Source organism: Gymnoscopelus microlampas (assembly GCF_963454915.1).
Source record: "Gymnoscopelus microlampas genome assembly, chromosome: 12".
Classification (NCBI taxonomy): domain Eukaryota; kingdom Metazoa; phylum Chordata; class Actinopteri; order Myctophiformes; family Myctophidae; genus Gymnoscopelus; species Gymnoscopelus microlampas.
Window position 1 is genome coordinate 13391735 of NC_139949.1, and position 20432 is coordinate 13412166.

The 20432-nt window shown below is 40.3% G+C and overlaps 1 protein-coding gene across 1 annotated transcript; it reads right to left on the reverse strand.

The window, feature by feature from the left end:
* Window positions 1-771: 771 nt before the first annotated feature.
* ammecr1 (AMMECR nuclear protein 1) lies at window positions 772-20432 on the reverse strand. Its single transcript, XM_084075200.1, has 6 exons — window positions 17928-20432; window positions 13550-13660; window positions 11964-12078; window positions 9389-9479; window positions 8168-8264; window positions 772-6941 (listed from the first exon to the last, which is right to left on the reverse strand). The coding sequence occupies exons 1-6, from the start codon at window positions 18509-18511 to the stop codon at window positions 6827-6829; spliced, it is 1113 nt and encodes a 370-aa protein (XP_083931326.1). The 5' UTR covers window positions 18512-20432; the 3' UTR covers window positions 772-6826.

Consider the following 20432-nt stretch of genomic DNA (forward strand, 5'->3'; position numbering starts at 1 on the left):
GTCATCTACTCACTCATGTGTCAACTGTCAGACAGATAATGACAATGACAATTGTACAAATTTTGTTGAGGAACTAAGCCAGTGTTGCCTAGCCTCGCGTGGCCAGACACTATCACACGACACACTGCCGAGGGCTAAAGTGCATGCAATTTTGCAAAGGCAGATTCGTCTGGAACCAGGCTAAGTGTTGCCCCCACCTTCACTCATTAATGCGCCCCACGGAATACTGATGTATTATTGATTTCAGCTGTTACAATTCCAAACATGCAAACATGACCCGCTTTAATTACTATTAGTCTTATATTAGTCTATATTAGTAGCTTAATGACTAGTATAACATTTTTTTTATGTCCAATGTATTTGTATTTAGGTTCAAAAGGTTAACATAAGTATAACTAAATGCATTTGAAATTAAATAAAAATGTTACTTTTCAGGATTCCAAATCAAAAATAGCAAAAATAAATCAGGATTCCAATTCAAGAATAGCAAAAATAGCAGATCTACAAGCTCAAAACGCGTCGCACTGCGACGCGTTTTGAGCTTGTAGATCTGCTATTTTTGCTACTTTTGTGTGACAGAATGGTCGAAGTACGGCATTCATTTACGAAAAATGAATGCCGTATAACATAGTTATAAGAATGTCTTATAACTATCTGCCCAACAGTATGTGGCCCTCTGGAGTGAGTGTGGAAATAGATAGTGGCCCTCTCCATCATCAAAGTTGCCCACCCCTGATATAGGAGATTTGACAGAAAATAAAACACAACACATTTTTCTCTTTTCAGTTGTTTTGTATTTTTTTATTGAATAAATGATTTTAAAAGGTAATAACAATGTTTTAAAACTACATTATCATCTTCACAGCCATCGCTTACATACTCACTGATAACCCATCTATATATTTTTTTCACCTTCCCCACACATTTTTTGTTTCTTTTTAAAGTTTTCTTTTTCTTTCTTTTTTTTAAATGTTTTTTGAGCCATACTATCGTAATAAATGCCCATTTTCAAGTCTCGTCACACTAACAGCAATTCAATGGGGGAAGGAAGGGAAAGAGGATCTAACTCTACAGGAGGATTGTATTCTTAATTTCCCAGTTCGTATTATTCCATCAACATTTTCATTGTTACTTTAGCAGAGAAAAAGAGAACCAAAAAAAAGAAAAAAGAACAAATGAGAGGAAATACAAGTTGGTATGAGGAGTTACACCAGGTAACCCTCCCAGCCCATTCAGTCACTGTAAGTTTTTTTTCTTCCCCACTTTTGTACAGTGACATGTCTTATAACTCAGTGTCTCAAATATTCAGAACATAGAAAAACACTAAAATAATTTTTAACCTAGATCCAAAATATTCTTTCGCAAAAGAATTTATTTCAATGTACAAAAACGGTCATTTTCTCTTTTTTTCTTTTTCTTTTTTTTTTAAATAAAAAGTTCCAAACACAAGTTTATTGTAGTTCTTATTTCATTTGTCATTATCATAATTATTATTGACTTTTTTTTCTCCATTATTATTCATCTATCAGTGCGATTGTATACCAGTGCAGCTACTGGGTCCAGAGTAAAGAAAACAGGCTTTTTCATCTTTAATGGCATAAAAAATAAGGACAAATCCATCTTTTTTATATAAAGTATAACTGCTGGTCTTTGGGGGAAAAAAAGGAGAACAAAAAAAGAAAACATTTAGAAACCCATTAAGCTAGGAGGCACACCATGGGATTTTCTGTTTTTTTTTTTTAAATCATAGCAATAATAATAGTAACAATAATAAACAAAACAAGTAACAACAATAACAAATTGCAACCATTTTTACCATCATTGATGCCAAGTAATGGCTTCAGAGACTACTCAATGAAAATTAACTGAAAAAAATCTGGTTGCTTCATAAGTAAAGACAGGTGTGAAACGCACAAAAAAAAATAACAGAACAAAACAAAACACAGAAATAAAGAACATTTTGTCTTTTTGCAGGGGTGTTTTTTGGAAGGACAGGAAGCCAAGTCTGAAGAGCAGCATTTGGGCATGGCCGTTGGCATCTTTGGTTAGGTCCAACATACAAAGGTAACATGAGCTTGTGCATTCCACAGAAGTACACGAATGACCACGCGAGGAATGCAGAGACTTGAACTCTAACCCTGGTATGGAACCAAAAGACAATCTACAACGAACTAGAAGTGCCTTTCCATAATATCCTATGAGGTATCAATGCTTGAAATGGTCAATACAAAACTAAGAGTCCATTCTGTGTGTGTAGTTTTTTTTTAAACAACATACAACGAAAGGGGATGCCCAAATAACACTGTGACCGTCAAGATTCTACCTTTGAGGGTGTGGGACTGAGGTGTGAAAGACGTGTCAGTGACCTCAATAATAATGTTATACGAGCTGCAATGACGACATTGTTTTGGGAAGGCTCTGAGCCAAAGCTGAATGAAAAGCCATGACCAAACCTTTCCAAGAATGCTGTAGGGCAGTCAAAAATAATTTCGACAGTTGAGAGGAAATTGACATGAGCTACCTTTTTGGAGCAGCATCCGTGGGATAATACGTATTTTCGGAAGGCAACAATCACTGCCACTGATACTATTAACATCTACTAAATGACAGATGTGCAAAATAAAAAGAAAGACAAAAAAAAAAGAAGCAGGCTATGAGTCTGGGCCACAGTGTAGGGAGAAATAAAATGAGGGAGGATATTTGTGACTTTGTGTCCTTTCAAACCTGCAGGGGTGACTTGCACTGGTAGGGGGGAAAAAACAACACCTGTTCAACAGATCTGCATATATCAAGGATATTTATTAAAGGTAACACATGTAGATTTTCTCTCAATACGTCGCTGTCAGAGGATGGTGAAAATCGTCTGCGAGACATTCAATAGCCCCATGAGTTGCTCTGTCGGTACAGTTTATATCGCCGCCCTGTCCCTCCCTCTTCATTTGATGGCTGAAAGAACACCACCTCTACTAGAGGGAGGGCTTTCGCGGCGAATTGAGCATCCACATTGGATCAAAGTGAAAGCATAAAGCACTCATGGGGGGGTAGTGTTTATATCGGTGATAATTACATTCTTTTTTTGCTAGTATTAGAATGTGTCATCACGGGTTAAATTGACAGCAACATATGTATTAGAAAATCTTACATGCAGCATCTTTAAGTATGATATGATCGATGAGTCCGCATGACCAGTCACGTATGCTGTGACCAACCCCACATGAGGTCCAATAGCACCATATTTGTCTTTTTTTATTTTGTCTTTTGTTTTTTATATCTCTTATTGGTTAATAAGAGTGTCTAAGCCATAGATCAAGCATATCATGGATAAAAAAAACCATAGGTCTCATACTCATATGTACATGCAACAAAAATGCATTGCATGAGTATACAAAGACTAAAGGAGAGCATGGTCAATTTGGTTTTGCAGCAGAAAAATTCAGGTTGTGCTGTACTTAATGGACCAGAAAATGAATGTGTGAAGCCCGATATATACCTGGTTGCGTGCCAGTGTTGTGCACTGAAAATAACTGATCTACAAGCTCACCTTGTAGATCTGCCATTTCCGACACAGGACACCGTCCTACAACAGAATATAAATTAGGCATGACTGTTCCACGAGAAAAGAGGACAAATAACTAAATTCACATTGCTTAATTTACATTACTTACTCCTTCCCAAACGGCATTTGCCAAGAATAAAGCCACTGGCCTAATTAACAGTAAACACCCAATTTATTCTCACACTATACAGGGCACTTCCTTCTTGATCCCACCACCATGGTACGTGATTTAGGATCTCTCATGACGACTTTTTATTTTATGACTGAAAAATGTATAAAAACAATATTAAGCACCAGTGCTGGGCTTAATGTGAACTATTGGTAGATTTAAACCATAACATGACATAAAGTCATTGGAACTTTACTATGAAAACATTTTGGGTCGTGAGTAGGTCCAGGTTAAGACAAAAGCACAATATGACATAGACTAAGGAACACTCACAGCACCATGTACTGGTCCATCATTTGTCAAATCATTCATTTTAAGGCAACACAACTTAAATTTGGATCATTTCGGGTTACTGTGGATGGAGTGCCAAAAGCCCTTGACATTTTGCATAAAGAAAAAAGAACCTATCAGTTAGTAAAGGCTGTTACAAAAAGATGTCGGTCAAATACAGAGAGCCTCTCAAAAAATTCCAGTCATCACAACTAAAGGAAAAAAAACATAACCCAACACAATGGATCACAACAATGATAATCCTCAATGAGTAAAAACATTCAAGATACCAGCTAGCCTAACTTGTGTGTAGATGTGACTTGTAACGAGGAATATTTGGATGGGAAATGGCTTCTTTAGTCCTTACAAAGCCCTGGCTTTAGATTTAGACCTTAACTGTAAACAGCCTGGCCCCTCGGTGAGATCCTATTCAAGCTAATAACTGTTTGTTTGCTCTAGTCTACTGCGGAGCAGCTGCCAAAACAGACCAACAGAAATAATACATCGCAATAATTTATGATGCAGAGACACAATGAGCAACCAACGGATCCTTGTGAACAGCAGAGTACTCTAAAAATCTGCGTGCTTGTACAATACAATTTGCTAATAATTTAGAATGCACACGGTTCATGCAATGCATGACAAACACAAATGTAAATGTCAAATTGCATGTTGCTGACCGTGTCCTTCATGCAAGTGGTAGGCTACGACTACGTTACCTCATTGTAGACAAAAGGAATAGCACAAGTGTGACCATAAGGGCCATTTTGCTCCATACTCGGTGAGCATGACATAAAAGCAAAATGGCTGCCTTGTGAATGGTCAGTGCTCAGCTGTATTCAGAAATACAGATTCTATGAAGAAGTGATGGCAGCTCCTGAATAGTAAAGTGGCACTCATACATGCCATTCAGTTCAACCACTAGGATTCAATAAATATGCAGTGATGGCAGCCCAGCCATGCCTGACGCCAATTGGGTATGTTTGGCTTCAGACATCAGAAGACCGGTTATGTTTGAGATGACCAAATAAATGGGTTTGAAAGCGAACACTTCAAGCGAAACCAACCAATGAACCAACCACCCATCCAAACAACTACTCTTACAAAAGCATGGATTAAAAAGAGAATATGGCTTTTAGTAGTTATCATCGCATGTCCCTGTCAATAGTCTCCCTGCCAGTAAACTCATTAACCAACAGACACAGTAAATTAAAAGATATAAGCATTCTTCAGCTGACTAAATTACCTCCTATGCATCGTCGCCAATGCTCTTCTAAACCGACAAACAACAGGCACCCCCCATACACATACCCCTATCCCTTCAAAGCTGGAAAATCAATCCTACTAGTCTAGTCTGACGGGTTAATCAATAGGTCTGGCCCCCAAAATGCAAAAGCTCGTTCGACAGGTTGCTACTCGGAACATACTTTCAACATTTGGATGCTTAATGTTTTTTATTTAAAATCGCTGCACAGCCACGGTGCGTGCATAGGCGGAGCTGACAAGTAGTGCATCCGCTTTCAATACCCTCCCACGTTGATCTGCCGCTGGCTGTTTTGGCTAAATGGCCATGGCGATCTTTATACATGTTTCAACTCTATGAACAAACAAACATACCAGTGCAGCTTTATGTTTTGTCCATGTGGAGACTCTGCGAAGATAAAAAATCTCAACCGCTATGAGACTATTTGATTTATTGGCCAATTAATTTAGAATGTATTTGTGTATTTGCACAGAATATATGACGCTTGAAAAAAAAAAAGGTATTCGGGACAGTCCTATTAATTAAACCCATCAACCAGCTCCCGAGAGGATCATCCTCATACAAAATGGCTTCCTTCACACTTGTACTCAACGGTAAAAGAGCTGGACAAAACAGTCAAGAGTAGCTGTGAGCTCTAGCCAAACAAACGCAGTTCAAGTTTTACAGGTTTCAGCACATAACACCAGAACTACTCAGGGGAGGGGGAGGGATTCCCAACAATTGCCATTGAAATATTTTGACATTATCCAATTCTTAATTTACTCTAGCAGTTTCCAATGTCAGACAGACCAAACTTCTAATAACACGGGAAAAAAACGCACACACACGATTGTGAGCTAAAACAATAAAGACCACCAGGAAATACTGGCTGAGTGGCGTCACAACCCTACAACAATCTACAAATATGAGTCTATAGATCCCAACATCTATTCCCCAACTATGATACTACAAGAGTTTACACGGCCAAACCAACTTTAACAGTCTTATCTTTTCTGAGAGGAGACATGAAATAAAGAAGATGCAGCCTTTTAGAGCTGCAGTTGCCTTGCTACATGGTATACATAAAGTCCGCCTGGCTATTATGATAAAGAAAAAGAAGAAGCATATTACCACAATAAATGTGAAAGTGTAGCAAAGCCTAAACAATAAAAAAGCAAGACTAATCCACCGTAAGAGACTTCCTTCCATCCACAGAATCAAAAAACCTGATTAGGTTTGCTGAGAGACTAATGTTTAGGAAAATCTTTTTATTTGTTTAATTCTCAAAAAAAAATAAAACATAAAAAATAAAAAACAATGAAAGGGGTTATAGATGGGTAAATATATGCTGCAAAAGCTTCATTGCAGAAGAATAAAATGGGGGGAAATTATGATTTCTTGCCATAATCAATGTATGCTTGCTTCAGCCACCCGTTGCCATGTCAGCGTCCGCTAAGACAGTCAACATGGCAACGGAAACTATCATCATAAAATGGTACAGTAGTAGAAATAGCTAGACCAGGATGGGGCGGGTTCTCCTGGGAAAAGGTCCGAGGAGAGGTCCAATGATTGGTCATGCGGCTCGCTGTCAGGAATAATGGTTGTAGGGTGGTAGAGGGTGCCCAATGCCATTCTGGTAGTGATGATGCTGACGGTGGGTGATGTAATCTGCATAACCCATTGTCATCTTCTCGCTACGGTACCTAGCGGTGGAGGAAGAGGCGTCAAAAGGCTAGTTATTCCCTTGTAGGGGTGCAACTGTTAATCGAACTAATCGAGTTAAATCGGTTATAAAATAATAATTGATCATTGATTTTAATAAGTAATGTTTTTTTTCTTTTTTTGGGGGGGAGGGATAAGTGTCCCTTTTTTGTGCAATTTTTTTAATCAGGTTATTAAAAAATCAATTATAATCTTTTTCAATTTGTTTGATTTGTAAATAAACGCAATCATAAACAAATAAAACAACTTCTCGATTATTCAATTAATCGAAAACAATCGATAGAATAATCAATACGAAAATAATCGATAGTTGCAGCCCTAATCCCTTGTGAAGGAAGCCAAAGCCAAGAAAGGTATGCCAAGTCACTTGGCATAATATTTCACTCATGTCATGTTTAGTCAAGGATATGTATACTGCATTTCATGCTTAATAGGGGGAAATATATAATTATATATATACACATATATACATATATATAAATATATTTGTTATAATATATATGAACTAGGAGAAATACTCCTACGACATTGTACAACGAATAACGAAAATAGCCGCTCCACAAGATCATAATGTGTTACATCCCATCACGTTAAGATCTGCGTTTATAGATCTGTAATTTTTTTTGATCAAATGTTTGGAAGAATTGATTTGAAGATGTCCGCCTATAGTAACCAAAACAGAGATTCTAGGTTGAAAGTGGTTAATGGTTCATCCCTTCCTTAATTCTTTAGTAGTGTGGGTTTTGCACTTACAATACCCGTATCAATTTGATTCTACACAACAACAACAACAAAAAAGAGCTCAGGTGTGCTGTGCTTGAAGCTATTCAGTTCCCTGAAAATAGAGATTTGTGTCCTTTTGTACATGAACCAAAAACTGACAAAGAACACGTGAGAGCTACGCTGGGAACCCCCCCAAAAAAGCGCAGCTCACAGGCTTTTATTGTGGCCGCAGGTTTACGCGCGACTCTCTCCAAACCTGGCCACAGCAGGACGTCTGGTCAATGCATTTCAATGAAAATGTGCGCCCGAGCGGGGGGGAAAAAAGTCTTCACGTGCGCGAGTGAAGCCGTCAATGCGTGGCCGGTGACAACGGCTGCATTCATTAACATGGAGCTCGGAAAAATCAATGTCCGTGAGCTTTTGCTTGGGCGGCTGGTGGGTTCCTATAGCGTGACATGTTAGGGAACGTGAACCTTGATCTTACCTGGTTAACTTAATGGTCTTCCTGAAGTCATTTGTGATGGGAGCTTTGTAACCTCCCTTTCGTAGTAAGGAATCTATGGTCTGAATGTGGTCCCAACCTGTGGGAAAAGGGAGTAAATCAATAAACACATTCTACAAGCCACTAATGTCCTGTAACTAATCCCACATCACCCCGGGAGTTGCCAAACATTTTCATGAGAAGGACCGCCAAATTAATATGCATGCATTTGCCTGTGCGGACCCCCATTTGAAAACATTTGAGACCCCTATAAGACTTTATTAAGACGTATTAAACCTTTTCAAGATTATATCAAGTCTTTCAAAATGTTTCAAAAATAGCAGATCTACAAGCTCACAACGTGATGCCCTGTGAGCTTGTAGATTGGCTATTTTTTAATTAAGTGGTTAAACTACCGGTAATTAATTTTGCTGGGGACCCCCTGGAATCCCCTCAAGCAGCCCTGGGGGTCCCCGGGCCACACTTTGAGAACCACCGATTTACCCGATGCTCTAAAGGTTTTTTGGCAAAAGGTTAAAGATTAATATTCTGATATAGTGTTTGTTCATTAATCTGGAACGCATCTGTGTCACTTTAGATTTCTTTGGCTATTCAAAAATAGCAGATACACAAGTTCATAGCGCGGCACCGAGTGCCGCGCTATGAACTTGTAGATCTGCTATTTTTGAAAAATCTTGAAAAAAATGTTTTTGATTTTTTTCAAAAAACTAAACAAAAAAAAATTGTAGAATTTAGAAAACATTTTTAAGAATCACCTCAGGTCTTAATGGGTTAACAGGGGTCTCCTCGTCTCTCCAGATTTTTTGCAAGCAGAAAAATACATTTTCAGGTGGGACACCAATTTCGTCCGATCAAAGATGACCCATTTATCAGCTTACATTGTTTTGCATTCCAGTTCTAATTTTGTCTGCTCATTGTTTTGGTTTAATCACTTCCAACTTCACTTGTTTCTCCTGTATCCTCTACGAGTACTCTCTCCTGATTGGAAGAAATGTGCAGCCCGACTCGAAACTGTATTTTCTGTTTACTGTTTGTTTAGCTGGTGAGACAGAGACCCCTGTTACTGAGGAAACCATCTATAGCAATGATTAATGATTTAATATCACTTAAAGAGGCTTCTTTAACCAGAGCAGATGACAGAGAAGAGCAGATGAACCACTGTACAATAGTAACAGGCAGTAAGTAGTATACACACTATCTCACCTTGCTCCTTTGCAACCTCTGGTAGGTAGGTGGCGGTGCGCTTTGATCCTTTTTCATTGAAAAATTCTATCCTAATACCGTGAACACCCACCTGGAATGAAAATGAAAACATTAGAACATAGAAACCTTGTAACAAAGTATTTAGCCAGTTTTAACATCGAATAAACTACACAAGTGCTTGAAATGTGTTTGTTGTATCCTTACTCGGGTTGAGCACTATGGCATTTGAACAAATTACTCACCTATAGTATGCTGTATTTACACCACACACTACACTGACACTGCACTTAAGTTTACACTTGGCCGACAAAATCTCACCAAATTATTTCCACCCTCTACTCTAGTCTCAACAATAGGCTAATGGGACAGCTAACTCTGCCAGCTGAAAATAGCCCACTCAGCAGTTCAGAAACGGCATTGTATCAACAATCAGAGCCTAAAGGCATGGCTGCTCCTTCTGACTTTAAACAGTCTGATCAGCAAACCTAACTTTGTAAAAATGGGGCTAGACCAGGACCTGTTTGCTCTAGTCCCGTGTTCAGTCATTTGAGATTACACATTGTAGTTATGAAGAGGATTTGAAGATGATGTGAGGAAGATTTCCATACTTCCAAACACCAAATGATGACCTCTCTTTAATTGTACCCCTCTTCTCACTACGTCCCCCCCCCCCCACCCCCCCCCCAACACTATCCATCTTCTTATAATTATAATTGGTCCTTGCTCATTATAAGATGGTATGGTACCATTTCTGTCTACTTCTTCTGCGTCTCAGAAGTGGGCTGCGGAAAGTTCAGAAACTTTCCTTCAATGACATGATTGGTGGTCATTTCAAACAACATTTTAAACTTGGCTTCTATTCCAGCAGCTTGGCTGCCATGTTATGGCAAATGTATCTTCACAGGGCCTGAGGTAGTACTTGGCATTATGTACAATTCTCCAATAAGACCTTTATATTTAAATAAACAATAAGCACAAATGCAGTATCGGGACGATATTTTAGAATATCAAGTTATTATATATTAAGAATATAATTCACTAAAACAATTTCTGTTGCCCTTCATTCAACTTGTGCTATTCAGTCTTATTTAATCAAATAAAACACATGTAGAGGTACAGTATATACAATTTTGAAGTATAGTAATGACGTTTCTAATAATATAGCCCCACACTTTTCTGAGGGTGGTGCCGGCCATCTTCAGCAGAACTGTAAACTGCTGGCCAGCATCTGTTCATTTTTCCAAAACCTCAGTCTCCCCTAGCTGCCCAAACTTGTGCCTACTCAGTAATAATTCTTTCGCGGGTTGTTCTGCTTCATCTACAAAGCTTGACATGATGCATAGGGCTCTCTCTACAAGAGTAAAAGAATTGGTTTCTATTAATTTGCCCTCAGCTGCTGACGCAAGACACTTTAACACTTGCTTATGCCACCAAATGAAACAACCTTGGGAAGTCTAGAAACTCAGGCAACCTACATTTTTGTCTCCTTTTTTTAAAAAGTATTTACCCTTTCTGTCTCCCGACAGAAAGGGTAATTGCAACGACGTCCAAACTACAATAGAGATGGCGGTGCATCTAGTGTCCATCTGATTCAAATAATTATTTTGACATTGACTCGTCAAGGTATACATAACATTTCAATGGAAGAGTAGGGAGACCACCTCCAACCACTGCAGATGTACTAAATTAGTTACATTGACATCTACCATAAAGACTTTTCAGAGGGAACCCAGTGACAGGTTGAGTATCCCAGCTGTCTCTTAGCTGCATCCTGCCCACAATGTTACAGGCAATACTGACAGCTAAGATCATTCAATATTCATAAATCAAAGATGAGTACGACACAATTGCACTTTTTAAAGTGACCGTACGAAAAAAAAGTATTACACATCACTATACAATGTGATGAAATTAATATCATAATAATATCATAATTAATATTCAACATGGCCAAATCTGTCTACGCTACCACAACTCTTAATTCATTAATTTCCAATTACAATGCTTTTTCTTTGACAAGATTTAGCAATTTTTCTCTGGAAGCACTCGTTTATGGGCACCCAACACTCTCTGGGGCTGTCACGTATTATAGAAATTCTAACTTAGTCAAATATTAAAGATAAATGAATAAAGATGTTTTTATATTTCATAAATGTAGAAAAATGTCATTTAAAAAAATGTGGAAATGTCATTTTAAATAATTGTGGAAATAGCCTGTGAGCATCGCGTTGTGAGCTTGTAGATGGGCGATTTCCACTTTTAATGTTTTTTTTTTAAGTATAAAGTAATTAAATATGTCAAATATTTGTATATTTAGGTTATTTGTCATATCTGCCCTGTGCTACTTCAGATCCTAAAAGCCAAACAGAAATGTAATTTGTATTCATATATTACAGTGTGCAACGACAGAAACACAATTAAATCGTTAATCGCAATTAAGTTGAGTGACAATTCATAAAATGTCATAATCGTGACAGTCTGTTTATGATTTGAGGAAAAGTACCTTTTATTGAAATGTTCAAGCATTGTTGTGAGAACGTTCTGCTCTACCAAACTCCTCATCTGACACCCTTACCTCCCAGTCAAGGTAATCACCGACGTCTTCAAAGTTGGTGAGAAGAGACACTGAGCAGTAGAGGCGAGGCAGCTCATCCCTTGTCATGGGGGGGAAGCGGCTGTCTTTAAGGGCACTGTCAAATATCAAAGCATAGGGCCACATGTTAGGGCTGGGCAATAGGTGAACATGTATTTGGGGGTGGGGCGGGAGGGGTGACCAACCGACTGACCTACAGACAGACTCCCAACGTGAAACTGCTGTTTTCAGAAAGTTATGCATGTCTTGTTACAAGAACAACAGGAATGATGTAATACATAGGCCTACACATTTTCAAATGCTACTACAATGAAAAGCCAACAACTGCAGGGCCTGTTATCATTAATCATCAAAGATTGTTTCCTGTGCGCTGTGCTGCATTCCAAATGCCACATTGTGGTCCAATGATGCCTATGCTTGCAGCCTCCAAATGAAGAAACGAGAGAGAACAACAGAGCTAACCTGCTAGGCTTGGCTATCAAATGATCCATGATATTGAAACCAATGTGTTTGAATGACGGTGCCTTGATTTGCATGCCATGGCTAGAACGTTGTGCGTAACACACACTTATTTAGTTAGCCAGGTAGGTCAAGGGATGTGTAGGAGATTAAAATGAAGGGCCAAACCTTTAAAGAAGCAGATATATAATCTATTTGTTATGCGGGAGAAAACATTTAAATAAAAGTGTAGTGTTGTGCAGAGCGAGCAAGATTTACTCAAGTGATGTCTCTTTCCACCACTCACTGTAGGTGGAAAGAACACTTGCTCTTTTACATCTGGTCATTAGATTATGAGATATTGTGTGTGCAAAGTTGACATTTTAAACAGAGGGTGGTGGTTATGGTTCCTTCACCACACACAGCATGTGAGCTCAGCAAGTTTCATGGCAATCCGGCTATTAGATTGTGTGTGTGTGTGTGTGTGTGGCATTGTATGCTTCATTTCAGATAGGATAGTGTAAAGAGAAAGGAAACCAAGGTCGGAGAGAGAGTGGGAAGACATGCGAGACCAAAGGGAAGTCAGATTCGAACCCAGGTCCTCTCACAAGGAGCGTATGGTCTGTGCACTCACTGAGACCAGGTCATTTGATTTGAAAATGTCTTGTGTGCAAGTGAAATTCTTGGCCTAATGGGTCATGCAAATCAGTAGGGTTCATTCTCTAGGGGCATGAAGGTGCACATTGCAATTTAGATATGCTGTGGGGCATTGAAGTGGAGGACCGACCGATAGACGGACCGACCGCGGGCAAAAAAAGACATCACATGCTATGCAATACTCTACATGATGATTACACAACTCAAAAAAATGCATTAGGCTATGCTTGTTAATTTTAAAGATGTATCCAGTATAAACACTGCCATTCATGGACAGTGAGCAAACTGGTGGAATTATGAGGTAAGCTTGATTAGGAATAATATTTACATATGGTCAATGAAATATGGAGATACAAGGTTTCTGCCCAGCAGCAATGATATTTAACTGCACTCTGTGCTACACTAGTGCACTGCTATGAGAGTACCTAAGCTCAGACAGATAAGATGACTGTGTTTTAGTAGCTTAATCTTACCTGGTAAGGGTGTACTCCCTGAGTCCTGAGTGCAGGTTCATGGCAGAAAATGTACCTATACAACCCCTCAACCGCTTGTCTCTGCCTATTTTCCATGTGACAAACAGTGGGCTGAAAAGAGAAGACAGAAATGATTAAATGATATATCATAGGGAGGCTTTTCTTTACAATTTTTAAAGTAGGTTTTGGTTGGTATCTGCTTTGAGACACGTTTCATACACACCACGGGCATAATTTGTCCCATTTCATTTGACTCGGTGGCCATTGAAAGTATAGACACGTTATAAGCACCCTACTTACTTGTTCACAGCCACCTACTTAATGACAGGTTATTGCTATGGATCAGTATTGATAGAAGGAGGAATAGCGTTACTATGAATGTAAATGCTCCATCTATACATTTCTTTTGTCTTAAACTGAGAACTGAACTTTTCAGTGTTGCATAGCCTTCTGTCTACATTCTTATACCGCATGTTACTTTTAGGGCCAACGTTGCCAATCTGTAAACCTGAGTGAATTCTATCATTTTCTGTGAGGGGCACAGGTGAAAATCTGATGTAGCACTTTCCCATACATTCTGTATGTTGCTATCTTGCTGCGACTGGAAAATCTTACATCACCTGCGGAAAACACTATGTATTTTACGTAGGCTGGCAGAGATTTTCCATGGCCTTTGACAGCAGCCAAGCACTTTAGGAAGTGTCATCAGATTTTCACATCCTCCCCAAAGTAGAACGATAGCATTCAGGTTACATAGCTGCAAATTTGCTCTTTTAACCCATTGAGACCTGGAACGCATCTGTGACACTTCAAAAATAGCAGCTATACAAGCTCATAGCGCGGCACCGAGTGCCGCGCTATGAGCTTGTAGATCTGCTATATTTGAAAAATGTTGAAAACATTTTTTTAGATTTATTTCAAAAAACTGTTGTGGATTTAGAAATCTTTTTTAAGAATCGCCTCAGGTCTTAATGGGTTAATTACTTTCTGGTCACCATAAAAACACCGGAAAGCCACATAAGCTTTTAATAGTGCTGAGTCACATTGGTTGTGAAGATGAATGTAGTAATATGTTAATTGTTTTTTATTCAGGACATTAATTAATTACCCAAACATTTGGATTAGGGGTGAGACAAAAAATTGATACTGTGTCGTACTCCCTCTTGCGACACACATTGATACACTGGTACTATGTATGGATATTTGATTACAACACGAAGGGGCTCAATAACATGGATTTCCCGGCGTGTAAACTAGCGGCACAAGAGCATACACTTATCAACCTCTCAATTTGAAGAGGATAAACAGCTGAAAAAGATGGAGAACCATAGACTCTCAAACGGGGAACTGCATCCAACCCGACAACCAACCCCTGAGTCAACACAACAGCTCGCTGACTGGCGTAGATTATTCACAAATCTTGCCATCTCCTCGCATCTCTGTTCTCCATGCCGTCTCATCAAAACATAGCTCTGCACTCCATATAATCAGGGTATGGATATGATTTGTAGTGATATTAAAAGATAATAATGTTGAACGGGACATGATGCTGTAATTGTCAAACAAAGCAGACTTTAAGAGGAAGCCATTATTTGAATCGACTTATTTAATCCATTATTTTACTGTTTAACCTTTGGCATCTGGGTAAAACCCAACCTAAGTTCCATGCTGTGATGCAACTCCCTCACTGTGTAAAAGACAACAGAGGCTTATATAATACAAACCTTTATAGGCCTATAAAAGTTACACAATTAGTTCACACTTACAGGAGCATGATACAAGAATGTAAAACATTCACTTAACTTGGTACATCACTTAAAAATCAAAAAGCATAGTTGCCCACCCCCGACTTTGGCATCCAAATGAGAGCTGAAATCTATATAGGTTAGACTTAGGATTGCAGGTATTGCAGCATGGCAACTCTCCCCCAATCTCCATTTTCATATTGAAAGGTCAAGAGGCAAACATATCTGGTGGAAGCTGTAGAAAGCAGGCCACAACAAGTTGATAACTTATTTTAGTCTTATTTTGTGAGCTACAGAGGAATTGAAGTGTGCATTATAAACTGACTGGAATTAGTATGTAAACAATAACTATTATGGAAAATTGCAAAGGCTTGTTCAGTTCGTTACATCAATTATTTGTAATATCATAAAGTATACTATTTTATTTGAATGTACAAGTCAAAGTTCCAGCACTCTGACCACTCAGAGGGAAAAGCCGGGTTGTCCGAGCATCTGAACAATGACTGAGGTAGTCATTGAAAAATGCAATGGTTGCAGCTTTTTTTGTACTCTAGACCGTTTTCAACACGGTATTCAAGCAAGTAATAATCATGTATATAAATGGGACGAACTGAATGATTTTTTTTTGTAAATTAACTGATATCTCAGCGCTCTATGATGTGAAAACCAGAGCACTCTGAAATCGGAGTGTCTCAGAGCATATTTTAGAACAAGCCCAAAAGGGTGTTGAAAGAGCAGCAGTGGAAAGGAACAGGGTGGGCTGGGAGTTCACCACCTGCATAAAGATAGTGGGGCTGGGGCAGGAACATCTTAGATAATGATTACGTTTTCTCTGACAAAAGGTACAAGCCAAGGAAACATCAATGTAGACTATGCTGGAAATTTCTACCAGTAGAGGCACCATTGAGCTATATCTAGAGCTTGAAAGATCATTTGGTGCACAGTGCACACTTACAATTACAACAACTGGTAAAACTGGTAATGTGGTAAAACTGGTATACAAAAAACTCAAAACAAAACAACACCAAGAATGTTTAGTAAATAAATGTGCTGTACCCCTTTAAGTAGCTTTTTACAAAATATTGCATATTAAAGAGTATAACTACTTGAGTATATCATATAACATTAAGTGTTAATAAATATTGCCAAAGTTAATTAATTTAAACACTCAAAATGGACAATAAAAAATCCAATTAAACTGTCCCACCATGGCTGGGGCAACGAAGTTTAAACCAACAACTTTATATACATCTGGCAACCCTTTAACAATGTGTTACAAGACGAAAATGACACATTTAACAACAAAAAATTCGTATAGTCAACGGAATAGGGTGTTTACTTTTTCCAGTTATATATATGTTTTTGTATCTAGACAGTCCAAGTGACTAAGTATAAATTAGCCTCGTGATTATAGACGGTCACAAAATGCTAATTTATATCTGATATGTAATTAATTAGTGATGACACCCAAGTCACCACAGCTAGTCTTCTAGTCTAACCCAGCATGTGAACATGATATCAATTATTTACGCAACTAAATGGTCCTAAAACACAAGTTCAGTCACACTGTCCATGATCTGGTGGTCCTTGACTGACGTTAGCATGCAACCAACCCTGGCTAAAGTAGTTAGCAATCTACCATGTTTCTTTGTTAGTTGAAGCCGAACCACACTCGTTAATGTTAAGCCACACAACTCTACTTTGAAGTTAACTTCACCATTGAAATGGGTACAGAAATAGTGGTTAAGTGCACAGTGGCACACATGGCCGTCCACCTGGATCAAAGACACTTTATTGGTAGATTAATTAAGTTCACAACCAGCTCAACATCGTGTCCTCCCCCCCTTAACATAGCTAACAAAGCTAACCTCTAGCAGGGTAGTTACCTACAGTTCATTAACCGGGGAGGGTATATGTGTTGAATGTCATTCTGTATTGTACTCATTGTCCTTTTAAATGCTTATTAAATGACTCAAATAATGTTCTTGTGCGTGTATTGCTGTTTTGATTTGAAAATATTCAAGATAATCATCGCCCTGTCCTCTCCCGAGTAGCTCGTGGCTACATAGCTAGCTAACATTAGCCGTGCTGTGCCTTTAATAACGTTAGCTAATTGAAAACAGGCTCAAGTAAGTGGCTAGCATTAACATTAGCTAAGCTACAAAGGGCTAACGTGTATTTATTGAATGTGTGTATTTGGTGCATTCACTTCGGAAACCTTGTGTTAGTTGCGGATGAACGGGGCAGCTTTGCAAAAAATCCTGCTCAAACCAAAACATTAGCTCCACAGAGGAGCTTTGGAAGGCCAGCGGTGTTAATGTTAATGTTCTAACAGTTAGCCATGCAGTCATGTCCACAAGGCCCCACTTTGCAACTTGGGACGAATAAAAAGTGTTTGTTACAACCCCATCAGCCTTATTTGTTAGCCTCAATCAGAGCTAATAACATGTATTTTCTTCACACAGTTCTCCCCTCGCTGCATTTCAGTGGGGGAAACTTGTGGGGAACTTGTCAGCATGTCACGAGACACACAACAATGGTTGTACCGGGTTGTTTGAACAACAGAAAGCATCATCCAAGCAGGGTCTGACATGCAAACCCCCCAAAACAAACAAAAAGAGAGACAAACTCACTAGGGATCGTTTGTAAACCTGGGTGTTCTAGGAGGTTGGTATCCATACAGATGGCAATAAAGCACGTCGAAGCAGAAGCAGCACATCTCCGCCGAGACGACCATCTTCCTGCCTCCTCCACCACCACCACCACCGCTGCCCGAACCGGGTCCTCCCGGACTCAGATTCGGGGAGAGGCCGATGGATGAGTTGCTGTAGCCGGCCGGGTGGACTGGCGGAGACAACGCGTTGGTGCTGCCGCTGCCGCTGCTGCCACCGCCGCCGCTAACGTTAACGTTCCCCCCCGGTCCCCCCAGGCCGTTCACCGCCCTGCCGCTCACGTTCCCTGCCGCCGCGACGGTCGTGGAGGAACCAATCCCCAAGTCCGATCCACAATGTCCGGTTCCTGCCACCCCGCTTCCCGCCCCCCCTACGCCGCCACCACCACCTCCTCCTCCGCCGCCGCCGCCGCCTACCACCCCTCCGCCGCCGCCGCCGGGACCCCCCGACCCCCCGGGGGATCCCGACAGCTTCTGCTTCTTCACCCCGCAGCACCCGGCCGCCATCTTGGAACAATCTGCACCGACACACCGCTTCCGACCCATCACCGTCACCGCGGGAGGGATCGGCGGTGGGGTGGAGGAGGAGAAGGAGGAGGAGGAGGTGGTGGTGGGGGGGAACGCCGCCGCCGACCACACGTACAAATCCCACTGCGTTGAGACGTACGACGGACTATACTCCACTTTCACTGTTTTATGTCGGACGACGAAAATAACCCGACGTGACAAGAGACTGCAATGTCACCCTAACCGTTGCCTTTAAAATAAGAAAATGCGTGCCTTTTATGCACTAAAATCCACAGCCGATTAGCCTCTATGATACTATGAGACAACCAGGCAGTCCAGCGTTCTTTCGGAACCACCACGGTGGTTTTTAAATGGATCGCAAAACACGTCCACGCCAACAAAAAAAATATTAAAAACCCAAGGTTCTTCGTGACACGAATCCCCTCCGATGCAGTAAAGGGGTTTTCTCTAGTAGTTTGTGTTCTAAATAAGCCGTCCAACAAGTTCAGGCAAAAAAAAACTCACGATCCAACAAACAAGGCCGCAGTAACAGAACAGACAGATCAACTATGGCCAGGCAGTCCAGATGTGAGAGCAGTACTGGACCAGGCTGCAGCACACACCGCTTTGTGTGGGAGCCGGGAGCTGGAGTACGCAGGACCCATAAGCTTCAGCACGAATAGTGCACAATGCATCGGACAATGGAGCTTATTCTTATTATAACACCAGTTGTTTAACTACTTTCTGGCGAACTTCTAGTTAGAGAGACGACCAGGCCCAGTATGTTGGAATTCCAGGCGCAGCCGGGATAGAAGCGCTGCGGAGTAAAATGGCATCTGACAATGCAGGTTCGGCTTGACATAATGAAAAGCGTCAGCGTCGCCCCAGTCATCACCTCAGTTAACATTAACCTCTGACAAACAACCGCTTCACTTTGATGCACCTTGCATTCATCATGTCTGATATCTTGGACCTTTTTAGGTCGTTAGAAAATCTCTCAATACCACCACCACCACCCCCGCGTCAAATACGGGGAGAAGTGGAAGTTTTTTCTGTAGGTTTTGTTTGGAGGCTGTTGTCATCCGCTTATTGGGATACATAACAGACGAGGATTCTGTTCCATCATCCGTCAGAGGCGATCCGCCGGGTTTGTTTGGCACAACCCTCGTTCCGCAGCCGTGTCTCAGTATTGCTGCCCGGAAAAGCCCTGTAATCGTTCCGTAGGCGCACAGTCAGGCATCGCATCGCTCCCCGTCCGCCTCGCCACGCCGAATTGCGATTCGGGAAATATCTTGCGCCCGATCTCTGCACATAATGCGTAGTAGACGTAGAGGGGTTGTCATCAAATTTGTAATTCGGAAGAAGTGAGGAATACCCAGAATAAACTATACGTGCACGCATGACGATCATAGATATAGAGGCGACATGTTTGTGTTAGATAGACGACACGTAGCCCACAGAGATCCTTCATAGTATAGTGATTCTCAACCTTTTTGATTTCAAGGACCCCCAATTTGATATGCATTAGACCACATGTTTCCCCTTCTTTTTTTAGCACTAGAACCCCAATAGTGGATCTACAGTAGCCTGTCCTACACGGTATAAAATGCTGTTAATTCAACTCTGAGATTGTACAATGGTACAATTGGTTCCATTTGTACACTCTGAGTTAGGCATCTTTAAGGGTCCATTTGGTTCCTAAATATATATCATTTCTATGGGACCAAGGACCCCTGGCTTCCCAGGACCTCATTGAGAACCAGAGCTTTAGAGATGAGTAGAGTAAAATTACATTATTGTACTCTAGTTATAGCTCACTTCAAAATTCTTCTCCGCATTAGATGAAAAGTTTGTTATGCCTATAACTGATCACTATACAGTATAGCTACATGGTCATATAATGTCATGTTTTTCAGTTGTAATTCCTCTTAGAACCATCCTTGAATTTAGACTTTAAAGC